The sequence below is a fragment of the Stegostoma tigrinum genome, chromosome 40, assembly GCF_030684315.1.
Source record: "Stegostoma tigrinum isolate sSteTig4 chromosome 40, sSteTig4.hap1, whole genome shotgun sequence".
NCBI lineage: Eukaryota > Metazoa > Chordata > Chondrichthyes > Orectolobiformes > Stegostomatidae > Stegostoma > Stegostoma tigrinum.
The window spans coordinates 4756476-4769476 of NC_081393.1; the positions used below are offsets into that span (position 1 = coordinate 4756476).

General features: G+C 44.4%; 1 protein-coding gene across 2 annotated transcripts in view; it reads left to right on the plus strand.

Annotated features, from left to right (window-relative positions):
* Positions 1-9608, plus strand: part of LOC125448087 (rho-related BTB domain-containing protein 2-like) — a 69880-nt gene extending 60272 nt beyond the window's left edge. For both annotated transcript variants that reach the window (XM_048523099.2, XM_048523100.2), the window contains one exon: positions 490-9608. In XM_048523099.2, coding sequence (XP_048379056.1) covers positions 490-683 — 194 coding nt within the window. In that variant the 3' untranslated portion in view covers positions 684-9608. The remainder of the gene's footprint in view (positions 1-489) is intronic.
* The last annotated feature ends 3393 nt before the right edge of the window (positions 9609-13001 follow it).

Here is a 13001-nt window from a genome sequence, read left to right on the forward strand (position 1 = left end):
CTAAGATTCCTGTGCAGTCCTGAGAGATTCCTGCATTGACTGGAGGCACTGTTCTTTGCTGAAACGTTAGCTAAACCAAGGCCCCCTCTGCTCTCTTTGGTTGATGTCGAAGATCAGAAAAGAAGAGAGGAGTTTTGTCTATATATCCTGGATCATCATCGTGAATACACAATCACATGACTTCATTTCTGTGGGATCTTCCTGTGTGCTGATTGTCCACTGTGTTCCCACTGTGGATGACAACATTTGAGAAGTACTTAATTGGTTGTGGGACATTTTCCATTGTTCTGAGCTCATGAAAGTCACCAGTAAAATCCAAGTTGTTTCTTGAACTTGGGTTAGTGGGGGGAGTGGGTGTGGAGCTGCAAAAGGTTGCATTGCGCACTGCAGCCTTGCTGGTTCCATTCAGGAAGGAAAACCTTATAATGTGGTGTGAAATGAATGTGAAGCAAACGTTCTACTCATGATTTTGTTGACATTTCGTTTCAGAAAACCAGGACTACTTTGAAAAGCACCGCTGGCCTCCTGTCTGGTTCCTAAAAGAGGATGATCACTACCAGCGAGCTCGGAAGGAACGTGATAAAGAGGATTACTTGTGCCAGAAACGCCAGCTCAAGCGCAAGTGGTTTTTCTGGAATTCAAGTTCACCTTCCACAGCCTCGTCCTCCTCCACTGTTGTTTGAAACTATGGCTTGGATTGATGGGTCCCATCTTTCTTTGGAAAAAAAAACTGTTGGTTCTTCCAGCGCATGGTGGTTTGAAGGCCTTAGTTTCCGGTTGGCCAAGCCTTCACTGGATTTTAATTACCAGGGGGCCAGACAGGTGCGAAGTGGCTAGACTATGGCAGCCAAAGTGAGTTTTTATTTTCTGATGGCTGGTGTGAACTTCTCTCTCTTTTTCTGTCTGTCTATCTCCTTCTCTCTCTCCTTCTCTGTCACTCTCTCTCTCTCACACACACACACACACACACACACACACACACACACGCATAACATTAATAAAACTGAGCTGTTGGCTCGTCCCCATGACTATTACTAGAACAGATTTGGGAGAGTTTGATGATACTGAACCCTCAATCACATTGATCGAATCAGATAAACTGCAGTAAAGCAGTGGGAGATTTTTGGTCATGATTTCATAACTGGAAACTTGTGTTAAACCTGGTTACTGACAGGAGGCCATCTAGTACGGTGGTACATTTTAGAGAAGCATGATAACTCCTTTGCGTGGATCCTACTGTGGCTGAGCCAGCTCTGGTAAAAATTGGTATATTCTCAGACTTATACTTGGGTACAATTTGAATGGTTCTTATCATCTATACCGAATGCTCATAGCTTTTGTTTAAAGAATGAGAAGTCAGGGTTAGTTTCATGGAATTTTAGAAACAAAAGACTTATTTTCCTCCCAAATGTCAGAATGTCACCGAAGTTGATTTTGTTATTGTCAACTTGAAAAGTAATCCCTGCATTTGGAATTTATCCTTGCATGCTGGGCCCAAATTCTAAACGTGCATATTTTGTATTTGAAAAACTGAAGTAAAATCGGCTAGAAGTTTATCAGTGAATAAATCTCAGTCAGGAGCAAGGTGATTCCTTCTCCATATGACATGTAAGACTCAGTATTGTAAAATGATACGTGCGCAAACCGAACTCAGACACACCAAGAGAAGACAATGTGAGGTTATGGGTGAGTGCTTAGAATTATTTACCTCACAGCTCCATGGAGGTTTACACACAGTAATTTTTGCAGGTGTACTTTTTCCCCAATTGTGATACTTCAGCAAAAATCTGACCATTTTCCTCATGTTGCATTTTGACTGAACTGTACGAAAAGCGACGGTACAGGACAACCTTAGGGAGAGACTGAATCCAGGGTCGGAAACAGTATCTATGGATATTTTTGATACATCTTTTATGTATTGAATTTTTCTTCATGATGTGCATCAAGGATGTCCTCCAGGTTTGGGCCATTGGAAACTGGAATGGAATATGGGAGAAGTGAGTTTTTCTTTTCACCCATTTCCATTTCCTTCAGCTTGTGATGGAAAAATAATTAAATGCTGTGATTCTAGGGTTGAACAGTTTTAAACTCGAAGCTTGGTTACAGTAGATATACAGACGGACCAGCAATGCAGTGCTCCAGTGCTGTTTGACTACCGTATGCATTCCCTGAGGCTGTGTGCTTGTCCTGTGAGTGATACATTGCTGCTGCGGGCACATTGGAATTGCCAGACTATTCCAAGTGATCTCATGCAACAAAACAGGGCTTGTGTTGAATTGATCCAAAACGAGTGTAAATTAGCAAAGTTTGAGTCATGAAGCAAGGAGAAGGCACACTTTCTTGTGGCATTTCCTTCGCAAGCAGGCACTGATATGCATCACTTGTATGTGGCGATAACCAGGTCTAATTTCAAGTGCCTGTGGCATCTCGTAGATTCATTGTGCAAAACCAGAACTCACAACGAACCTGATGGTGGTTTATTGTAATTCTACCAATTGCTGGGCTTGTGCACTTCAACATGTAGAAAGTATCTACTTGACGAGTTTTTGTGTTGTGAATCCTTTCAATTGAACACTCAGTCCCTTTAAATTCTTATTCATTGTAGGAATTTAAAGTAGTCTTTTTATGCGAAGCAAACATTTATCTTCATTTGTTGCCTTGTGAATCAACATGAACTGTTTGTTTTTAAGCAAATTGGAGATATATCTTGGGTGGTTGGTTAACAGAAAGTAATTGAGTTGAAGAATAAAGTGAATGTGAAAATATTTTAAATATTGTCATTTGGTAAGTTTTGTCTCTTGAGTATAGGGCTCCTTGTGTAAATACACTAAAATGTCTTTAAATGTGGTTTGAAACTACTCTCTACTTTAGAGATAGAACCTTGTAAAATGTGGAACGTGCCAATTTCTGCTGTTGGAGGAGTAGGGCATTTGCAGCTAGTGCCTAGGGCAGAATTGGGAGATGCCCCCCCCCCAACAGTACCCAAACTCAAAGGTTTTTTTCCTTTATTCATTTACGAGATGAGGACCTTGCTGGCAAGGCAGCATTTATTGTCCATCCCTAATTGCCCAGAGGGCAGCTAAGAGTCAACTACATTGCTGTGGGTCTGGAGTCGCATGTAGACCAGACCAGGTAAGATGGCAATTTCCTTCTGTAAAGGACATTAGTGAACCAAATAGTTTTTCCCGGTAATCAACAATGGATTTCTGGTCATCATTAGATTCTTAATTCCAGATATTTACTGAATTCAAATTCCACCATTCGAACTGAGTCCCCGGAACATTGTCTCTGTGTCTCTGGACTAACAGTCCAGTGATAATACAACAAGAACATTGCCGTAGAAATACAGAGGTGGTTCAATGGTCAGGTCATTTGCCTGGTGGACAGAGCCCCTGGACAGTACTGTTCTATATTCTTTGGGTGGACCACATCTGGGCCTGAGAGAAGAAATAAAGAAATGAAAAACAAAACCAGAGACAGACAGTGTATAGAAAGAAGGCAGTCTGGCTTTGCACGTGGACCCTTCAGTCAGAAGTAGGAATCGATTGATCACCAGAAGACACTGATGTCATGTCATTGCTTAAGAAGTAGAGAGACAGAGAGAGACCAAAGAGCGATTGTGCTAGACAGGGAAAAGCAGCCAAGGAAGTATAAAACTGCAGCTTTCAACTGCCCAGTAGTTGTCAGCTTGGTCAAGCTAAAGAAGTCCTTCAGATCCAGACATCAGGTGCCAGTAGTTCAAGGTTGCTCGGCTGTTCTGCCTACTTTGTGGAGAAAGGATTTGTTTTTGGCAGTTCGTCAGGGCCATCCCTGATCCTTGGAATCTTTGGCTTAGCCAGATTTATTCAAGGCATAAATCTTGACTTGCAACCTCATTTGAATAGTGTAAGGTGTAGGAGACTTCATTCAGCGCAGTCTATCTCAGAGCAGCTGCTGAAAAATTAAAACCGTGGCAGTCTAGGGCTGTGACGGGGGCAAGCATTTCTGAAATCTTTGCGTTCTGAATACTTCGAACAGATTTCAAAACATGCACTGCAATTCTTTACTGCAAATTTTAACACCTCAGATACATATTCATGTATGAATCTTGTTGATTTGATCTGTATGGCAGCATAAGGTTCCCCATGGTAGGCTCATTCAGAAGGTCAGGAGGAATGGGATACAGGGGAACTTAGCTGCCTGGATACAGAATTGGCTGGCCAACAGAAGACAGCGAGTGGTAGTAGAAGGAAAATATTCTGCCTGGAAGTCAGTGGTGAGTGGGGTTCCAGAGGGCTCTGTCCTTGGACCTCTACTGTTTGTAATTTTTATTAATGACTTGGATGAGGGGATTGAAGGATGGGTCAGCAAGTTTGCAGACGACACAAAGGTCGGAGGTGTCATTGACAGTATAGAGGGCTGTTGTAGCCTGCAGCGGGACATTGACAGGATGCAGAGATGGGCTGAGAGGTGGCAGATGGAGTTCAACCTGGATAAATGCGAGGTGATGCATTTTGGAAGGTCGAATTTGAAAGCTGAGTACAGGATTAAGGATAGGATTCTTGGCAGTGTGGAGGAACAGAGGGATCTTGGTGTGCAGATACATAGATCCCTTAAAATGGCCACCCAAGTGGACAGGGTTGTTAAGAAAGCATATGGTGTTTTGGCTTTCATTAACAGGGGGATTGAGTTTAAGAGTCGTGAGATCTTGTTGCAGCTCTATAAAACTTTGGTTAGACCGCACTTGGAATACTGCGTCCAGTTCTGGTTGCCGTATTATAGGAAAGATGTGGATGCTTTGGAGAGGGTTCAGAGGAGGTTTACCAGGATGCTGCCTGGACTGGAGGGCTTATCTTATGAGGAGAGGTTGACTGAGCTCGGTCTCTTTTCATTGGAGAAAAGGAGGAGGAGAGGGGACCTAATTGAGGTATACAAGATAATGAGAGGCATAGATAGAGTTGATAGCCAGAGACTATTTCCCAGGGCAGGAATGGCTAGCACGAGGGGTCATAGTTTTAAGCTGGTTAGAGGAAAGTATAGAGGGGATGTCAGAGGCGGGTTCTTTACACAGAGAGTTGTGAGAGCATGGAATGCGTTGCCAGCAGCAGTTTTGGAAGCAAGGTCATTGGGGTCATTTAAGAGACTGCTGGACATGTATATGGTCACAGAAATTTGAGGGTGCATACATGAGGATCAATGGTCGGCACAACATTGTGGGCTGAAGGGCCTGTTCTGTGCTGTACTGTTCTATGTTCTATAGTGTCGGGATGGGGTGGGCAGTGGGTAGCAATTCTGACTGATTCTGTTGACAAAGCCAGGTTGCAAGAGCAGCTTTGGCAGCATCTGTGCGGGGAGGGAGACAGAAACAGGGAACATTTCCAGTCCTGGAACAGCTGGCCTCAGAACCTGAAACTTTTGAGTTTCTCCAGCCATTCTCGGTGGGTCTGCTTCCGTAAGGGATGGAGTAACATTGCTGTTTATATTGGTTGCACGTTGGAAGTGAGGGAAGAGCGATGTGGCTCTTCCAGCACAATCCCTGTGGACGCCCAGTCCAGCTGACGAGGTGCAGATTTATGCTCACTGCTGTAGATAAGCGGAGAAGGTGCTTTAGCTGGGAGACAGTCCGCCGTGAATATTTCTTGCCACAGCAGGGACAGATATTGCTGGGATGGAGAAGCCTCTCCAATGATTGCTTTGCCATTCGGTTTTGCTTATGGTGAAGCTGCATCTGAGCTCCTTCCACTCAGGCTCCTGAACCCTCCTGTCAGCTTCCTTGGCATAACAAGGTGTGGAGCTGGATGAACACAGCAAGCCAGGCAGCATGTCAGGAGCACAAAAGCTGACGTTTCAGGCCTAGACCCTTCATCAGAAAACTGTGTTTCTGCTCCTAAGATGCTGCTTGGCCTGCTGTGTTCATCCAGCTCCACACTTTGTTATCTCGGATTCTCCAGCATCTGCAGTTCCCACTATCTCTGATACAGGCTTCCTCGGCATATCGACATGCTGCTGAGGAACGGGCAGAACCTCTGTCCCTCCTGGAGTGCGGTCACACAGAGTTGGGCACTCCGCTCTTGTGCACTGTCAGTCCAGATGGAATTTCCACAAAGTATATCATCCCCTTCACCGTCATTTCCAAGGGGTCTATTGATTGGGGAGACGTGTGCACAGGCACACTGTCCGTTTTTCTATGCGCTCCTTTCCCTGGAGGGAGCAGATGGAGTGAAGGCGAACTGAACAAACAACACCAACCCCTCAGCACGCAAAGCATGGGGCAGCGCAGGCCGGGCAAAGGGTGTTCCGTTGCTGATGGTAAAGCTCCAAGCAGAATGTGCTCGGATGGGCACAAAGACGGTGGACAACAGACAGGCAGAACATGGTTACAGTCAGTCCACTTTGCGGCCTCCGAGCACAGTGAACAAGAACTAGCATAAAGCAAAGAGTGTGACTCTGACCTGGATGGAGAGCTTGTGCAGGCACACACAATCGCAGTCACTTTTGAGAGAGTAAAACATGCCAGACGGTGGTGGGGTGGGGAGGAGGGTGGTGGTGGCGGCCGTGGGCACGGCGGTGAAATTCGTTTAAACGTCTCACACAGGCCCAATGGGGCAGAATGGCCTTGCGATGTGCAGTTCAGTTGTTACCTTCGTAACGGTTTCTCTGGCTGAGAGAGGATTATGTCTGGGTCCAGTCTTCTTGGATTGAGGAAGAAAGGTTTAACTAAAACAGCTGAATGTTACTGAGAGATAGTAAGAACTGCCTGGAGTCTGAGGTAACACAGTGTGGAGCTGGAGGAACATTGCAGGCCAGGCAGCATCAGATTTTCTGAAGAAGGGTCCCGACCGGAAAGTGTCAGCTTTCCTGGTCCTCAGATGCTGCCTGGCCTGCTGTGTTCCTCCAGCTCTACACTGTGTTAGCTGAATCTTACTGACCTGCCCCATTCCAGCATTTCTGGGTGTGTGAATGTGTGTTACTTGGTGAACTGGCTCATAATGGATCTGAAGAACTCATTGATAATGTTCTTTAAAGGGGCCAGCAGCTGCTCTTCCCTACTATGGGAGACCAGATCCAGGGGAGGGCGGCAAGCAGGAAGGTAGGTGATGGACCAACCAGCTAGTACATTTTACACACCCCTGTCCCACACCTGTTCAAAATAACAGACAAGAGCGCCTTCTGTAAAATCCAGTCCCCCTGTGCTTTAGTGCTGGTCAGAATGCTATGCTCTGGATGGTTTGAAACTTTGCTGCAGTGTTCTTGCGGTGGTGATCTCCTGCAGCTGCTGCAAACTGGCATGTGCTTGCTGCAGGGAGAGAAACAGAAGTTTGGTCATGAGATGTGTCCAATCACAGAATCTTCTCAATGTTTAACTATGGGATTACTAAACAGAGCATTGAAGCAATGCTGAAAGATCAGCCATGTAGAAAAGAATCCTATGAGTTTAGCTGGTTGACTATGAATAAGCATTTTGGGACAACTAACTGAACACACTAGGTAAGCATATTGGTCTGATAGCCAGAGAATATCTGGTCCTGGTGTGCCGCTCTGAGAAAGGCCTTACTATTTCACAGTAGAACCTGGCCAACGTTCCTTTCCTCACAAGAATTCAGAGCTATTTCCCTGCATCCTTGCCTGCACTTGCAGCTCAGCCAAATGATGGTAAGGGATACGAAACTGAAGCAGAAGTAGGCCATTCAGCCCTGAAGAAGAAAAGTCATCGGCCCCAAAATGCTTTCACTTCTCACCATTTGCATAACAGTATCAGATTCACAGCCTGCCTGCAAAGCATTCCACCAAAGCGTGTTGTACAGGTGCTTGGGCTACACATAAGCCTCCTTCAGACTCTTTATTTCATTGCATCACTTGGTTCCCTCTGATTTAATATCGCTTGCTGTAGTCAATACAATACCACAGACATCTCTCTCTGTTGGAGAGGGACACAATGCTTATACAGGTGGAGAGCAACCGCAGGATGAGGGGGCAGGTCTGCATGCATCCCCACAGCCATTAGGTACATGGATTGAGCCCATGCTGTTGGCAACAATTTACAACACACCCACCCCATCAAACCACCTGAGCCCACTGATCCCTACACATTAACATTTTAATATCTTGTTGCCAGTCATGAGAATGTGCTTGGTCAGTCAGTGCGAGTGCTTGTGTTAGAAACAGAAGAATAAATTAACTTGATAAGCAGGAGGCCCTCTGACCTCCCTCTGTCATTCTATAAAATTGTGACTGATCTGATGTTAGCCTGAAATCAATTTTTGATGTTTTATATCAGTGTGGTGTCATACTGAAGCAGATCAGGCAAAGGATTTGAAATGTAATTTCTGTTCAAGTTGGCAAATCCAAGTTCATCCAGCAGTTTTTGGAGTCATAATTGGCCTCAGTGCCTCTGGTGATCCCACCCACCATATCAATTGGATACTTATTGCATCTCTTGGGAGAGGGGTAATCTGATGAGAACAGACCTGGGTACAGCAGTGACGACCTCCACAATCAAACAATCCACACTTGCAGTCAAAGTTCTCAAAGGCAAAAACCAGGAGCTGTTGAGCTCTAACTCCACCATTAGCAAGTGCCTTGAGGAGAGAATATTTTTAAATTAATATTCTTAGAACCTGCCGCCCACAGTGCCCCTACCCCTCTCTCCTTTTCCAGGAACAAGACCTAATTTCCGCTGGCACTAACGGGAGTCATTAAGATGGAGTAACAAATTCTGTACAGATATTTGGTTGCAGTTTGATAAATTTCATAACAGCAAACCTCTTGCTGACAATCTGATAATCCTGAACTGAGGGGGGTAATTTGAACATAACTCTGCATCGGGGAGTGTTCTGGGATCATGTGGTTTGCTGGTTTTACAAACAGCCGATATTGCTCTCCCTTGAGTTTGGTGAAGAGTGAAATTCAGGCAAAAGCAACAACTGGAATCTACTTGTGCCTACAACTTAGAAAAAAGGTGCTTCACAGGACAGCTGGTCAAAGAGAATTTAACATTGCACCCACATGAGGTATGAGGACAGGTGACTGAAAGGCTGATTCATGAATTATGTGTTAAGAGGTGAATCAAAGGTAAAAGGATCAAGGGGTTTTGGGATTGGGTTCTGAAGCCTTAGGGCCTGATCCAAGCAGTTGAAGGCACCGCTGTCAAGTAGAGGTGATAGAAAATGGGGAATGCGGAAGAGCCAGACTTAGAGGTCAGCAGACAGTTTGTCAAACTAATAGGCATTTCCTAATGGGCAAGTGATCTTGAAAGTGCCCCCCTTAAGTTTCTGTTGATTCTTCATCCACTTTCAGGTCTTTAAAAAATTATAAAGTGCTGGATATTTGTATTCCATGAGTGCTGCTCAGCTCTGGCTGTGCAATATGTCAATTTATACCTTATTACTGTATATTTTAATGCTAGATAAGTGCTAGATGTAGTATTCAGATGAATTCATGTATTGTTCTTTCTTATCTTAAATTGACAATTGCTGTTAGCTATTTTCAATGCGAAGAAAATATTTTTGTACCTGTTTGTTGGTGTTGCTGATGTGTTACTGAAGAGAGAACTAGGAAGTGGAGTATGTGGCACGTACAATATTCGTGTATTAAAAACAGAATTAAAATTCATCTGTGCTTCTTACTAATTTTTAAAGCAGTTAAATCATGTTTCATTTTCAATGCAGTCCACAGGGGACTCTAACATAATGCGTGTCAGTTCTGGGACTCATTCCCAAAGGATGTAACACCTTTCAAGGCCTCAGTGCATCTCCAAGTCCTTCACAGCTAATGAAATGCTTTCAAAATGTCACCACTATTGTAATATATCAACAAAGTTGTCAACAGCCAGGTCACAAAAACAATTGTTGCAGAAAATGAGCTGAATCTGAGAGGTTCAGACAAGGTTCACTCCACTCATTTTTGGAAGCAAGAGCTTACTAAATAAGATTGCACAGACTGAGCCTAAGATCCAGGCTGGACAATATTTCTTGGTAACATAACCTCGCAAAACAGGGTATCAGGCAAGTGAAGCTTCTTTGAACTGCTTGTAATATAATTATGTCCCTTTTTCGCTCTGGAAACTAAAACTATACGTTGTAGTCCGGGTGTTTTTCTCACAGACACCCTGTACAGCTGCAGCACGACATTCCTCTTTTAAATGTGGGTCCCCTTGCATTAAATACCAACATTCTATTTATAATTCATAGAAAAGTACAGCACAGTACAGGCCCTTCAGCCCACAATGTTGTGCTGTGGAATAATCCTAATCTAAAAATAAAATAACCTAACCTACATTTCCCTCAATTCACTGCTGTCCATGTGCATGTCCAGCAGTCGCTTAAATGTCACTAATGACTCCGCTTCCACGACTACCACTGGTAAACTATTCCATGCGCCCACAACTCTCTGGGTGAAGAAACTCCCTATGACGTCTCCTCTATACCTTCCTCCTAACACTTTAAAACTATGACCCCTCGTGGCAGTCAATCCTGCCCTGGGGAAAAGTCTCTGGCTACCGACTCTATCCATGCCTCTCATTACCTTCCTCATCACTCGCTATACCTATGTGCTATCAGACGAAGGAACAGCACTTCGAGAGCTTGTGATTTCAAACAAACCTGTTGACTATAATCTGATGTTGTGTCACTTCTGACCTGGGTATCTGATTGATATAGCTATTATGACTAAAAGAATCAATTAAGAGAGTGGGAGGTTAGGATTAGGGTATTGAGCTCAATGATCAGCCACTATCGTGATGAATGGAGCAAGAGGCTTGAGGGGTCAAATGCCCTACTCCAGCTCCTGTCTTTTATGTTTTTATGCTTCTTAGTCCAATGACAATATGCCCAATTGTTGGAAGTTCTGTGACCCCAGGAGAAACCAAACTTTTGCAGGATAAATGATTTAAATATGAAAACTGATTAAAATTCAGATCATGAAGAACGACTGTGTTTGTATACATGCATTAAAAATAGAGGGAACAGGAGCACAGAATTTAATTATTAACAAGGTAAGGAGCAAGACGTTTAGAGAGGATTTGAAGAAAACTATTTTTCACCCAGAGGGTGTTGGGTGTCTGGAAGTCTCTTAGAGATGGTAACTCTCCAGTTATTTTTTGAATTCATTCATGGGATGTGGGCATCCCTTGCAAAGCCAGCATAAATTGTCCATCCCTAATTGTCCAGAGGGCAATTGAAAGTCAACCACATTGCTGTGAGTCTGGAGTCACATGCAGGTCAGACCAGGTAAAGACGACAGTTTGCTTCCCTAAAGGACATGTGTGAACCAGATGGGGTTTTCTGACAAGCAATGATGGTTTCATTGGACTCTTGATTATAGATTTTTATTGAATTCAAATATCCCACCTGGTGGGATTCAAAACCAGGTCTCTGAACCAACAGTCAAGTGACAATATTTCTGAAGAAGGGTCTAGGCCCGAAACGTCAGCCTTCCTGCTCCCCTGATGCTGCTTGGCCTGTTGTATTCATCGGGGTCTACACCTTGTTATCTCTGACAATATTTAAGAAGTACAGAGGAAGATCATTTCCCTGGCCTTACGCCCATCCGTGAAACATTTGGAAAACAAGTATACCTATGTCAGACTCCTATTTATTGACTTTAGCTCCGCCCTCAACACCATAATTCCAACAAAACTCATTTTCAAACTCCGAGACCTCGGACTCTGCTCCCCCCTGCCTCTGCAACTGTGTCATCGACTTCCTGACTTGCAGAGCACAATCATTAAGGACAGCTGACACCACCACCTCCACAATAATTCTCAACACCAGTGCCCCACAAGGCTGCATACTCAGCCCCTGTCTATACTCGTTATAAATACATGACTGAATGGTCAAAATCAGCTCTAGCTCAATTTACAAATTTGCTGATGACACCACCTTTGTCCATTGTGTCTCATATAACAATCAGAGTACTGGAAAGAGATAGATTTGTGGCAGGGTGATATGACAACAATCTCTCTCAATGTTACAAAACAAAAGAGCTGGTCATTGACTTCAGAAAGTGGAGTGGAAGACATGGCCCTGTCTGTGTCAATGGTGCTGAGGTAGAGTTGGTCAAGACCTTCATGTTTCGAGGAGTAAATATTGCCATAGAAAGCATCCTAACCAGATGCACGATAGCTTGGTATGGCAACTAATCTGCCTGAGACTGCAAGAAATTAATGAGAGCTGTGAACACAGCCGAGTCTATCGTGAAAACCAGCCTTCCATCCATTGAGGCCATCTGTACTTCCTGCCGCCTCAAGAAAGCAGCCAAAATAATCAAAGAGCCCACACATCCCACTGATACTCTCTTCCATCTTCTGCCATTAGGCAGAAGATACAAAAGTTTGAAAATATGTACCAATAAATTTACAACCAGCTTCTTCTGAAAAAGGGTTATTGGACTCAAAATTTTAACTCTGATTTCTCTCACAGAAGCTGTTAGTCCTGTTGTGCTTTTCCAGCAATTTCTGTTTTTTTGCCGCTCACCTTTGAGTTGATCTTCCTCTGCACCTTCTCCGTTGCTGTAACATTATATTTTGCATTCTGTTGGTACCCTGTTGTATTTATGGAAGGTATAATTTGTCAGATTAGGAAACAAAATAGTACTTTTCACTGTATCTCGAAACATCTGACAGTAATGGAACAAATCAGAACAAGATGAGCACATGAAATGCTATACCACACCAAGCTTGGAGCCAAGTGCTGGGAAATGGGAATAGGATCAATAGATATTTGACAAACAGCACGATCTGGGAGACTCGAATAAAGACCAAATGCCCTTCTCACACACCCTCTGGGGGAGCTCGTGAGCCGCCCACGTTCGACATGCAGGAGCCGAAGGTGCTCGGCCGTTTCCGGAGACCACTCCGGGGATGACGCATAGATTGCCCGGAGGCGGCGAACCGAAGGATCGTCGGCCCGTGAAGGTGGAGAAACGCGCGAAGACAACTCGATCATTTCCGGACGGCGTTCGGAGATGCCGTGGGTGGGGGTTTGCGCTCTCCGGGCGGGGGGAGAAGGGCCCGCCGTGGGTGA